The sequence below is a fragment of the Dromaius novaehollandiae genome, chromosome 3 (genome assembly GCF_036370855.1).
Source record: "Dromaius novaehollandiae isolate bDroNov1 chromosome 3, bDroNov1.hap1, whole genome shotgun sequence".
In the NCBI taxonomy this organism is placed as follows: Eukaryota; Metazoa; Chordata; class Aves; order Casuariiformes; family Dromaiidae; genus Dromaius; species Dromaius novaehollandiae.
In genome coordinates, this window is record NC_088100.1 from 94,475,248 (window position 1) to 94,489,813 (window position 14,566).

At 35.6% G+C, this 14,566-nt stretch overlaps 1 protein-coding gene across 1 annotated transcript in view; it reads right to left on the reverse strand.

Annotated features, from left to right (window-relative positions):
- The window catches only part of BTBD9 (BTB domain containing 9), a 145,644-nt gene that overhangs the window by 11,197 nt on the left and 119,881 nt on the right, over positions 1–14,566 (reverse strand). The window contains exon 11 of the mRNA XM_026122935.2: positions 5,228–5,306. Within this exon, the coding sequence (XP_025978720.1) occupies positions 5,228–5,306 (79 nt within the window). The remainder of the gene's footprint in view (positions 1–5,227; positions 5,307–14,566) is intronic.

The following is a 14,566-nucleotide window of genomic DNA, read 5'->3' on the forward strand; positions in this document are numbered from 1 at the left end:
AAAGGCAGTACAGCCTAATGAATAGAATGAAGGTCTACAAGTCAGAAGATTCTGTAATTCTACTGTATCCTATGCCAACTGTTTCTCATTTAAAATTTCCCTTTAAATAGTGATGTATGTATTTTTTTTTAACATAGCATGGATACCGCTAAAACTTAACCAATGCTAGTCTATTAAAACTGAAGCACCAGATTCTTAACTTCTAACTTTCATTTATATTGTTTCTTTCCTACTAAGCTCTTTAACTCTCATCTCAGAATGAAGAAGATACAATCGGTGATGACGATGAGGAAATTGTAGAAGATGTCAATGAAGATTATTGAAAACAACTAATAGTCACAATTAAATACTTACAAATTTACTCATGTAGACGTGCACTGAGACACACTAAGCAGCAATAATCATTTGAGTAAAATATTTGTAGACACAGTGATGAGAACTCTTTAGATGCAAGTGTCATGGAAAGGGAAGACTAGAGATCCATTTCTCACTAAAATCAGCAGGGGCTTGGTCATGAGGTTTATGTTAAAAAGCCACCTCCTTTCAAGGAATAACAGTCAGTGATGCCTGAATCATAAAAGAACTCCATAAAAAAATTTGGAAGAATGGAAATAGGAAAAGAAGGCAAAACCAAATGGAATCAAAAAAGAATGATGAAAAATGAGAACTACTCAGAAATATATTAATCTGTCTGCTGCCAAGTGATGAGCGCAGGAAGGGTGGAAGAAAGCAGTTGTGACTGCTGTGAACTGTGTGACTGTGAATATAGTGGTACGGTGATGCAAAATATCATCAGAATAAAGAGAGACATATAAATGAGGACCAGACCATCATGTTCACAAGAATGTTACAGAATGGAATAGAAGAAAGGGGAAGGGGATGTGGAAACTTAAAGAGATATTTCAGAAGTTAGGACAAATGGAACTTAAGGAACTGAGGTTGCTAAAGACAGTAGCAGGCTTTCCAAGAGATGGTGCTAGGGCATTTTGACCTAGGTAGGAAATGCTGCTAAAACAGTAATGCATCATTGTCTCAGTGTTCACAAAGGAAGATAAGAGCCAGATAACAGAAGTAGATATACTTTTCTCAGAAGAAAGACAAAAAATACTGGAAAAAAACATAAAAGGTGATAAAAAGAAAAAAGGCAAGCCTATCTGAACTTCAGACTAGCATGAGATCAATCCCACAACTCCACAGAAAATGACAAATTTTAGCATTCTGCAGGCATATTTCAAACCTGTTGGAAAACAGAGTGACAGATAGAGCTATGATATGACATTCTCAATAACTAAGCAGGAGTTAGATTTTTTTTTCTTTAAGACAAGATACTCAAATCACAGAGGTGGCAGGCTGTCTAGGCTGTAAGTTCAAGATGTTTGTGAGCTTATGAAAACCTTTTCTTATACAGCTTTGTTCTACTTAATTCCTACCATGCACTGCATTTTACACCTTCATAACGCATGGTAAACCATAACTAGTTGTTCTTACACCTTTTCTTTGTTTTTGCAAGTATTATTCACTCCATTTTAAAGAAAAGGAAAAAAGGGAAAGAATCAACAACTTGCTATACACAGTGCAACATTAACTTGGCGTTTATAACACAAAAGGTGAAATCTCAACCCTATTAAAATCAATGGAAATCCTACCACTGACGTCTATAGGACAAAATTTCAACTTACAGCTTGATTCCAATTCTGTGTTCATTCCATTAAGCTATGTTGCCTTCTCAGCTTATTGCATCCACCTAAAATTTTAAGAATTTTTCCATTTTTGCCTCATTCTCCCAGTATTGTGTGCTTTACAATGTTAGTCCCCAAGTGAGGAAGGCCAGTAGAACTGTTAATTTGAGGTAAATACATGACAATACATGGAAAGGTATGATTTAATGATGTCTGCAGGCATTCATAGAAAATTAATCTTGTTAAATAAATACTGTTTAGAAAAAGTTAAATTGTGAACAGAAGAAAAGTGTAGCACTAGTGTATTTCTTTTGAACTTAAAAGTTTTCTAAAATAATGCAGCACAAAACAGAATTTTTAGAACACTTTCAAAGCACAAATCCACAAGCTTTTCTTTCCTGCTTTCTAATCACAGACAAAATATGCCTTTTTTGGTACTCAGGAACTTCAAATAAAAAATACTTTTACAGTATGACCTATCCCATTGATCTGAAAACAAAAACCATCCTTAAAATGAACATAAATTAAAGTAAGTGTAATTTATACTGTCTCTGTGATCACTTTCTATTTTCAGAGTGATATAAATGGGCCTTAATGCCCATGGTATGTGGAAACAGAAACAGTGCAAAGTAGGAGATTATCGAGATACAGAACTGATTTTGTACACTCTATTGGCTGTATCTATGACTTGAAAGGAGACAGAGATGATGACATTAGCAGAGGAGGAACTATTCTGAATTCAAAGCATTCAATATTCAGCTAAACAGCAGTGGATTAGGGAAAGCCAGACAGTTGTACTTCAGAGAGAGAATTTATGTTGTAAGACTCAAAGAGAAGAAGGAAGGAAGGGGAAAAAGAAAAAAAACCCAAAATACAGTTGAAGGACTAGGAAAAGTATCTATTTTTATGGGGGCCTGACAGCAGAAGGCTTTAGAAGAAGTAAAATGAGTCATCAGGTAGTTCAGAATCAGAGGAAACTGCTTATGTTCTTAGTGAAGAGATTACTGAGACCATCACCTCTGGAACAACCCAAAACTTTGGTTACAGTGTTATTATTAAAACTGAAAGTATTAGGAATGTCTTGTTGTGGTCTTCTGCAAACAAAACCTTATGACAATGTTATGGATTATCAATTTAATACATATCAAAGCAATATAACAGTAGTATGTGCACTCTAATAATGTTGCTCGTATAGATTTTAGGAGAAATGCATTGTTTGAAAAATAAATTTCCTATAGGTTACTAAGACAAAAGAGAAAAGACCTAGAATGGGAACATGTATTTGTAGTCCTATCAAGCTACTATATGAACATCTGTAGCCTGAATTTGCACATACTAATCTTCATCATAGTTTTACAGTGCTTCACATAAATAACAACACGGTATGTTCAGTTCTTCAGAAATTATAATCAATTTCTACTTAGAATTATGCCTAAAAGGCCATTACTTTTCAGTGCTTAAAACTACCTTTAAGAATTAAAAAGTAGTAGGAAATGTTTCTTGTAGGCTGATTTGCTAAGCTTATCCAATGCACCTCATATTGGGTACCACTGGTGACAGAATATTGCCTAAACAGAACACTAATGTGATTTCACCCAGCAGTTCCCAAATTACTTTACTATGCACTTTATCTTGATATAAGTGGATCAAGTATTCAGTGGCAGAAATGGAACCTATTAAAAAGAAAAGCAAGAATAATAGCTAATCATATCCAATGACTAACCTATGAAATCTTTCTTTTACTGTTATCCAGCATAACAGATCTCAGTTTAATCAGATCTTATGTATAACTTTAAAATAAGTTTTGCATATGTAGATAATCTATGTCATTGCCACAGAGGCCAACACAGATGCATTTACAGAGAAAATGGATTTAACTCATCCTCCTTTCACAACCATAGTCTCCCACTCCAGTGGACTATCATATTTACAATTTCCCCACATTTTCACTATTATATTAATATTTATAGGAATATATAAGCTTTTAGATATACTGAAGTGCTTATAAAAAGAAATTAACATGCAAAGTAAATATTACTTTGCTTCTGTATTTTGAAAAACACATAGGCATTTTAAAGGGCTGGATAATACATATTTCCATTTGTGTCTTTATTTACTGATGCTCTTCATGATTGATCTTCTGATATAAAATTATTCATTTTTAGTAGATATATTAAATTTACTACATTTTTAGTATATGGTACTAAAAAAGTCTTTTTTAGTAAAGAGATGAGAACCTACCAATACTGACACGAGAGCAAATAGGACTATCTACATCAACCAGTAATAAAAAGGGCCTTCTGCATGCATATGCAACAAACCTTCCAGAGGCAGCTTCTGACTCTGTATTTCTGAGAATTCATTGATGAAGACTAAATTACACTCTACAAGAGACAGTGCTTACAAAAAGCTTTTTAAATTGCTATTCCCGTTCAGCTCATTGGTCAGCTTCTTTCCAACTGTCTGGTGAGAACTACTATTGACATCTGGTCATGCATATGATAGCAATAATTGCTCTAAAATTGGACATAAACAATGCTATTTTACAATTCTTCCAATGCCTTACTAAGGACCAGCATCCCCATATGCTAAATAAGATCAGAAATCCTGACTTCTTGTATTGTTAGAGTTGACAGACTCAACTAATACTACAAATTTAAAAGCATTATCCAAAGTTCATTGTAAAGGGTGGAAGTACCATGTTTTGTTGTGTTCTACACATGTGGAGTGTAGACAGGTGCACGTAGTGTACACACACACACACACACACAAGCAGCCCTTAGTGCCTCTGCCATCTTGCCATATAAGTTCCTAATCTCAAAGACTTGCAAATATTTCTAAACTTATATATTGTAAATAGTTTCACTGAAGTTAGTAGTAAAATCTGGACTTCATTTGAGACAATACACAACAATTATGAATTACAGAAGCACAAGAAAACAGAAAGAGGATGATACTGAACTCACAAGGTTTCTGCAAAACATGTTTTTTCTATATGAAATAAATGAAAAAATCTCTTGGTTTGGCTACTGTTGGTTAACTGATTTACTGAGTATGAAAATTAATTGTAAAAGAATCTTATGCAAATAAGATTTTCTTCAGAAGAATGAGATTTTTCTTATGTTTTATTCATTAAAAAGATGATATAAAGGTGATAAAACCAAGTAATCAGAGGCTATATGCCTTTCTCTAGTGCATTATAATGGTATTTTGATCATTCATCAAAATAAGGAATAATTTAAATATTAACCAAACCTGATAGGAATGTTTGATGGCACTGTGCAAAAGCCAAAACCAGATGCATTTCTTGTACTTTGTCAGGGGGTGGGGTGGGGCAGCACCCCTCCAGCTCTACAGAGTCTGGGAAGATGACAACAGAGTTCACAAATATTTAAATAAGGAAAGCATTCTTTCTTTGCTAGATTGCCAGCGCAAAAAGATTAGGCATTTTAGAGAGCATTATTACATTCATAGTAATATATGAAAACTAGGTATATTTTTATATATTCATGAAGAATACAGGTTTTCTTTTCTCTAAAGTTCCTTACCTCGTTAGCTGTGTTGTGAGTGCCAACTATTCTGATGAAAGATGCAGGCTGTTTATCAAAAGTGATTGTTTGCCAGGATCTGCAAAAAATCCAAGAAGACCATACAAAAAATATTATGAACCACGATCACAACAGCTTGCAGTAAAATATACAGAGAATCCATTCAAGTGACAGCACAGACTATCACTTAGTGGGACAGACAGAGAAACACTTTCCATGGCCTGAAATCCCAGCACCCCTTGTTCTTTTTTATTTTTAAGCCCCTCATGTTTTCCTGCATAACTTAGTACTATAATTTATATGCAAGAATAATACTTATACTATTGTTAAACTTAACAAAATGGTAACAGAAAATAAAATAAAGTCTAACACACTTCACTCTATTACTAGCAGACAAACAGAAGGACATGCATCCACCTGTGAACTACTTGTGAGAAATCATCAAAGCTGGGTTAAAGAAAATTATAGCTCTAGGAACACCAACAGAGGAACCCCTCCACCCCACTCGGTAACTGGAGGAGCGGAGGCAGAGGAAGCAAGCTCTCCTTGGAGAGGCCCCGGTACTCTCAGTAAATGAAGAGTGACGGATAAGCGTTCTCACTTCAGGTCATGAGGATTTCCCCATCCTAACACAGAGGCAGTGAGAAGAGCAGACCTTCCTGCAACACCTCCCTCCAGAGCTTTTGGGGTAAAAGGGCTAGGTTGGGAATACTATAGTCTTCCTCATTCATACTTTTCGGATTTGGGTGAGGTACAACAGGTCTTAAGTAGCCTAATGAACAGCAGGCAAAGGGCTGATTCCCACCATACTCTTGTGCTTACAGAACACACTGGCAGTAAAACAAAAGAAACAAACAAGAATAACAGGATCTGAAAGTTTCAGTTTTGTGACAGTTTCCATTACCCTAATCACATTAGAATTACAATTTTTTTTTTTTATTCTTAAAACATGAAAGCTAGGTACAGAATTCAACTTTCAGCAAAACTGGACTCTATCACAGAGAGCTTCAGTGATAAAATGTGGTCAAATATCATGATGAGCTTACTAAAGAGGAAAAAAATTGGATAAAGTTTTCTTGAATGTATTCAGAATACCTCCAAAAGTGCTCATAGAAGAAATAAAAGACCAAACAAAACAAGCAAAATCAGAACGAAACACCACTCACCACCAGTAGAATACATCAAAGCCTGGCAGCAGTAACAGCTTTGCTGCTCACTATTTGTCTTGAATTGTCTAGAATTTTTTCCTAATAGAAAACTATCATAATCTGTTTTTCACAAACATGGCATTTTTGGTTCTAATTTACTTGACTTTTATCACTGCTGTCAGGTTATATTTCCTTAAAGAAGATTATGAGCCTGCTAAAAACCCAATTTCAAGTAGCTTGCTGGTATTACTACATGAAGTAATAGATTTGAGTAGAGTTATTCATGATATATAAAGGTGAGGTCTGAATCAGGACTCAGAGGCACAGGAGTTATCTACACTGCATGGTTTATTTATATTCCTTTTACCTTGAAGTATAGACTCTCAAAGATGAGTGGCTGTGACAATTAGGTAACTATAACACTATTTCTCATGACAAACTATTGCCATAGTTTGCATTAATGCATATGCTTTTACACTTAAACATGTACACTTTATGCAAGAAAAGTGATGATGTGAAAATGAGACTTCCCTATTTAGTGATTTGGAAAATATGTTAAAATTGTGCTAAATGAAAGAGCTTAAAATCCTAAGAAAGTTATTAAGAACAGCCTATGCCATCCTAGCCTCTAAGCTGGAGTTTGTGTCCTACGACTGGAAAGAAAGATTAATTAGGGATCATAGAATGAAATATAGATGGTAATACATTTATTTATAGTGCTTCTGAGCACCAGTCAAATAACACTTCCAGAGTTCAGCACAGATTTTCTAAAGGTGGATGAAAATGACATATCTAACCAGTCATACAGCTGTGGAAGTTATTAAGAGAGGCTGATAAGTCTGCTGAAGATCCTTTTGACGACACACTTCTAGATCACCTCCTCCAGGAAACTCCTAAATTCATCTACTTCTCACAGCATTACACATCCCTATTTTCTGCCACACTGCTGTTACTAAGATCAAATTATAATTACCCTTTTATTAATATCAAAACATGATATAATATAGTAAATTTTTTTCTTGAGGATGTGAGACTTGAAGGGAGATTGGGTTTTCAATAAATTTGGTCCTGCAAATATTTTCATGTTTTAGTATGTGTCTATTTTACTTCCTTCCCTTAGAAAAAGAGAAAGTCAGAATTACAAACAGCTTGTAGAAGCGTTATTAAAATTCAATATTGCCACTAGAGAATTAGTTCTTGATGGGATAATGAGAACATTAGGTCTCTTAATTTATTTCCTCAGCAAAAAGGAAAAAGCAAAGTAGAAAACAATCCAAGTGGATTTGCGAAGAAGATACATTTGAAATAAGCAAGGCAAAGCTTCCCAAATAAAAAGTTGCACTAATTTCAATTACAACAGTATATTTGAGAATATCAATAAATGCAAAGCAACACCTCTCCCCAAACTGAATGAAATTATGCAGCAGAGAGATAATTTATACTGTGTAACTATTTCCATGTGGGAAGAGAGATTACCCACAGATCATTATCATGGCATATCTGCCCTCTTTTTCCATTTTTTGCTGATATAACAAATTCAGCAAGACTTCTGTTTATGTATCAAGTCATAACAACTGTGGTGTTCAGTGGTGTTCTTCAATTAAATGGAAGACATCACAGGTAAGCCTTGCATTGAGCTTGAAGTTTCTTTTTAACTTTCTCCTTTTGTTACTAGTTATCTCTTCTGGTACCATTAAAATAATTTCAATTTCTCTGTAGAATTTTTATTTTGCAATAGTTTTGTCAATGTGTAGCCAAGCCATGCATATATGCTTATTTTACTCTTTCCTCACGAGCTAGTCTTTCTATCCTCATAATCGCATCTGATGGTCTTTAGAAAAATTTTTTCCAAACTGTATATGTAACTCTGGTATCGATGCATACATATCCAACTGTATTCCAGGAACAGCTGCACTAAGCCATAATAAAAGCATCTCTTTTCTGATCTGGGATTAGATCCTTCTGTGTAATAGATGCCATTTCTCCACAGTTCTTCCCCTGTGCCAAGCAAACAAATCTTTCAAGCAAGTGGCAATATTTTCACCATTCTCTAACTAGGATACAATCATAAGGAAGCCATCAGAAACTTCTTTCTCCCATAAACTGACACGGTACCCTTGGACTCCTCTGTACTTTTTATTAGCAACCCTATATAGAATGCATTTTTCAGAGTTTGGCTTTTGTAAGCATTCAGGAAGTGTTGACCTTTTTTCTGCTTTCACACCTGTCTTGCTGGCTGATTCATTTTAGATTTGCTGCTCAATCTGCAGCAGTCCTGGTCATCACTTCAACAGCAGAAATAATCACTACCTCAAGCTGAGGTTTACATCTTGAAGATGACTAGCAACTATCAGCCTACGCAAATTTATACTGGATAAGGCATACTTAATGATAAGATAAAGGCACTACTACAAGTTGTTTGGCCAGCAAAAGTCTCCTGATGCCACAGCTCCATCTTCCAAAAGAAATTAGTCTTGTTACAGCCCTACAGTGTTTTATTTAACACTCTACATCTCACCTCAGCCACTCCACTTCTAAGCCTCTCGTTCTGCCTGACTCCCTGAAGGAGATGCAGTAATTGATGATTAGCATTCCAAAGCCATGCTTGCATCCTGTGAGCCTGTCATATTTAATTACATTTTAACTATATTCGTCTTCTATAATAGCCTGAACATAATTTAGATAATTATCTTTTGCTCTCTTATTCTCTGACTCTGTCTGTCCCACTTAGAGCTCCCTGCAACAAAAATCACTTTCTCTGCTCAAACATATAAACACACTCTTGGGCCAAGTGCTTTCATCTCCCCAACAGCAACAGCTGTCACTAGAAAACGCAATGGCTTTGTGCATCCCACAACCTATGTGCCACAATGTATTCAGGGGAAGAAGAAAATCATTATAAACCCCTCCACTTCCATGTTTCTTCCTGTCTTTTTATTTATCAGGCTATTGCAGGAAGAATGCAAGAAATACTGATGTCCACGTAAGCTATAACAACAAGTTTTTATTGTTTAAGCTACGTATAGCTCTACAACAGCATTTCACCTCTTAGAGAATTTAATGGCTTTTCTCAGCATTTTAAATTCTTGCCTAGTCACTCCTATGAAAAGCTGTTATTTTTCTAAGGATTTATTATACACAATGGGATATAAATAGCAATCCTTCCTCTTTATTTCCTTCTCTTCCAGACGGAACAAATTAAGAAAGAAATGAAAGTTTATCTTTTATTGAGGTTTTCTAATGAGCCACTGGCACTACAAAATATTACGACACTGTAGGCTCAACATAGCAGCACTAATTATAGCTGAAATCAAGTTCAGACCAAAAACATCAGACCAAAGAGGAAGCTTTTACATGTAACTAAAATTCATTAAGATCTGTTAGCCATATCGTAGTCTCATTGTGCATGCAGATATGCTTCAAATAAATAAAACTGGAGAGAGCTTGCCTCAGGTTAAGCATATAAGTTCTGTGTGCGAGCATTGCTTGTCCTCATTTTCCAAAGGGGGACACAGCTTCCATTTTGTTCCTCACTTGAGAAGCAAAACACAGTTGGAAGCAAATGTGCAAATGAGCAATATACCTTGAAAAAATTCAGTTATCAGCAAGTAACCTCGATTTCGCCTTGTAATGCTTGTTCACACATGCTTCAGCCTATGACTGACAAAACACCGCTTAAGTTTTTCGAATGTGGATTTCAAAGACTTAGGCCAACGGTGACTAGAAAATCATTTTATGAAATACAGCATTCACTATGATGGAATAGCGAGGAGACACATTTGTAAAAGCAGTAAGAGGGAAAGTACTGAATTCAGTTGTGTTGTTTTCCATACGTCAGTCTGATGGCTGTGCTAATAAAGACAATTAACTGGCATATGAAGCTGCCAAGTAAGAAACCATGTGTGCAGAGGCAAGCCAACAGAGACTCAAGTACTGTAGTATGCTCTGCCTGATAGGTAATACACCCACTTGTTTTATTAATGAGTACCATATCAATCTCTACTACGGAGTACTTGCAACATAAACACAAAAGTGCACTATAAATGCTACAATAACAGTTATTGTTGTTATACAGATTATTTTCATTTATAAAATACAGAAAAGGACTACGGCTACTTTATAAATTCCCTGTAAAATCACATTTAACACACAGATCCTGTTTTCCATTATTACAGTACAAAACAATACAGTGAAGTAAAGCCCGCTCTCCTGTCAAAGCTGTAATTTAACATACTAATTTAGAGAGTGAAGCCCGCAGAGCACAGAAGTCAGTTGTACTTGATATCCAGCTCAGCCCCCCATCCTCCTCTCCATCCTACCCTCCCAAGCCAGCAGAGGAGAAAAGGGAAAGTACGAGAAAGAAGATATCCTGAGGACTCTAAGGTTCTTTACATTTTAGATTTTAAATTAAAATCAAATTCAGTGCAGTTCTTCCCCTTGTCTCCCTCAACGACAAATTGAGGTTTACAATTGAGTTTCCATCTATTCTGCTGTCATCATGACAGCACTCCCACAAAAGGTGGCCTGTCACACTTGGTATTTCTAAAGATGCGAGGAGGGTGCAAGCAAGAAGCAAGGGCTTGCTTTCTGCAGCTCTCTTAGCAGACACGGAGGCAAAACTCATCTATTAATGCATCTTGATTATACCTATGTTATATTCCATTAATGAGATAGCAAATATACTTTATCCAGCGTACTAAGGAAAAAAAACACACAGGACTTGAATTAGTAATGGGAGAGGAAATAAAAGTGGTTGAAGAGAAATATAATGAGAGTCTAAAATAAATGTGAGAATAATAAATATCAGAAATTGTTTGTCGAAGTATTTGTTCCATAACTGCTTTAAATATCGAATAGTCAACATATGTGATCCTACCTTTTGGGAAAACTCTCCCCAAAAGAAGTTTTTATTCTGAATCTACTTCCCATAAGGAACACACAATTTTGCAAGTATCTGAAAAAAAATCTGTAGTTATTTATTCCATATGACTGCTCCCCCTAAAACAAATCCAAATAAAATATCTGTCAGCAGTAAGAGCTCTTTACTGGTCTGCTATAAATGTTTTACTGTGTATGATTTGCTGTAGAAACAAAATGCAGACTTGATAATGTGTATTTATTAGAATAAAAATGTTGACATAAAATAGATTTAATGAAATCTATACTGACTTTCTGACATTTTTATGAAGCTCCTAATGTAAAAAGTGTCCTTTTAGCAATCTCTACTTTCACAGCTTCAGTGTTGACATTTTCGCTGTTTTAGAAACAATATTACATAAAGAAAATGTTAAGATTTAGTCAAATTGAGCAACAGCAAAACTAAATCTAGTAACTAACAGTTAGATTTTCAAATATTGCACGTGCCATATAGGCATCAAGTGTCATTTTTCTATTGCATAAGCTGTGTACATATATATACATATATACATACACATATAATTGTATTTAGACTTTTATTTTTTATTTCAATGGGTTGTCTCTGTGCACTTCCAGAAACATAGTTTATTTTAAAAAATATTCGCCTAAATCAAATTATCATCAATTTGGCAAAACGCCACAAAACAAATTCTTATGCTGTGTCAAGAGCTGCGCATCTATTTCCTACACACAAGCCCTTGGGGGAAAGGGAGGTAGCACAGAGAGGCTGTGAAATAACTCAGTTTCTTGAGTAACTAGATCTATGAGTCAATCTTCTTTACATACTTTCATGTACACAGAGCACACAGGCACAGGATGTACATGCACAATCTGGCTGGATTGATTTTATTGTGTTTACTTGTCAGCAGCATTTATTGCTCCTGATTTCCATGTAGATAGTGAAGGCAATGAAGGGCTATCTCACACGTTAACATATGCACTAACACAACCAGAGGCCTGTTATTAACTTTGAGGAGACTTCCTCTTCCCATAATCCTACAGCAGTTTAGAAGTTATTTTTATTATTTTTCTCCATTCAGACTGAAGAGTTGACTAACAGCAGGTAGATAAACGATATTTTTAGAGACACCATACAGAATCATGCTCCCTATTAATCAGTGCCTTTGTGGCAAGTAGGCTAATGTATTTATCGCTCTTCTCTCTCTCAGTCCCTTGGGTATGATTTCACGGCCCACTCATAAACACTTCACATTCACAGCAACCACCCTTCTATTACTGCCGATAACATCTAATTGACAGGTCAAACATCCAAGGAATACAATAAATTGAACCACAGCATCTAAGAAGAATAAAATGGTGAAAAAAGCAAATCAGCGTGGACCTCCTCATACCAATGTATAAACACACCAAGATTTGCTGCTGGAAGGGAGGAGAATGGTAACCCTTCACCCTACCACCACACTGAATTATGTGCTAACCTCAAGGTCAGAGACAAGGCCTGCTGACTTCAGATTCAGACCCACGTGGGTTGCCTAGGAAAAACTGTAATCTGTATCCATGACTGCAGTAATTCAAGACGTGAGACTAAAGTGAATTAAGGCAGAAAAAACAACAAATACAACTTTAGTTTCTGGTATCGTGTCATAAAATCAAGATAAGGGAGCTCCCCTCCCCTGTGATTCTGATAAAAATAAATGTTAATATTTCATTCAAACTTTTGCGCCTTTATACTAAAAATACATAGACAATGTAGGAAAGTTCGGTAAAATTAATAGATACCATTTTAAAAACAGAGGAAACTGACTCACAATGAAGGAGGAAGAAATAAATTCAGGCAAAACTTGTTAAATTTGCAACTAAGGTGATAGGAAAGAGATAGAATGACTTCATAAATATATAGTTGAAGTGTATGAAGTCCAGTAAGAAAGAAAAAAGTTGTACAGGGATACAAGCAAATTAATGGAATGAAATTAGGTAAAGTGATATTCAGTACTGGTATCAAGAAAAAAAAATTCTTACTGAGGGAACGCAGTGTGATAGAAAAGCAAAAAGCAGAATGGAAGCACCACGTCTTAAAATACATGAAACAACTCACTAAGCATTATTCTAAAAAATATACTACATATGACAGCAGCACAGAAAGCCCAAGAGGATAAAGCTAAAGATCTAATAATTCTTCTCTTTTGTGACTCATGGATATAATCTGTGCTGATAAAAACGTTACTTTGAATAAATCAGTAGTTGAACACTGTGTATATCTTACAGTGTGCTGTGGCAATGCTGAAGACTACACCTGCTTAGGCCAGCATGAGAAAAAGTGCACTTTTCAAAGTTTTGATGAAGCTAGATGCTGAATACCAACAATCTAATTAGGACCAATCTTTAGAAGGAAAGCAAAATGCCACATTCAGCATAAGATGCATTAACGTCTGACTGGGCTCCCAACTATACAAAGAAATATCAACAGTCACTATATTTAATGACTTTGTCTGTAAGAAAGGGTAACTAGAGACAGAATAGGAACTTCCCATATAGTTCATGAACATCTGGGCATCTCCTGTTCACTGGGTTATTAGATGATCTTATGCAATAATCAACTTCAAAGCAAACAAACATTACCACAAAACAATGGTTCAAGTATGACGCATTCCTTTCCCAACCCTAGCAGATAGATGGGCCAGTTTTACAGGAGACATCCATAATTTGGATGAATTTTTGTAGTAATATTTACTTATGAAGGTGATGTGAGTGTGCCTGTGGGTGGGGGGGGTGCACATGTGTAGAGGGTTTCAGAAGAGGAAATACTATTACTCAGTGAAGGCAATCCCATACATTGCCACGGGATCCTTCTCTAACATAACAGCAGTACTGTAATCAGCCTTCTTAAGCCCTTACCCAGAAGCTATGAATTTGTTCCTCTGCTGACTGAAAGATGGGTTGATTAACAGGATGCAAGAGAGAAGTAGTATTCTCAAGAAAATTAGTATTTGTATTACATTTAGCAGAGTTGGTAATAGTTGGCCAAGAACATCTGTTGGGACAACAGGCTTCTCCAGACTTGCTTAACATTTCCAGACTTGCTTAACATTATAGGTCAAACTGGGAGACAAATGCTTGGGGAGGACATTTAACTAAATATTCTTTTGTAGACTAAATATTATTTTGGTCAGAGAGATTTGCAGTAAAGGCAATCAAGAAGGTTTTTTTAAAAAAATACTGGGCTGGTTATACATTAGGTTATATTCAGCTTGCAGAAAAGCAAAATTTTCTTGCGCAACTAGAGCCACTAAATATGAAAAACGGATTTGGTGTG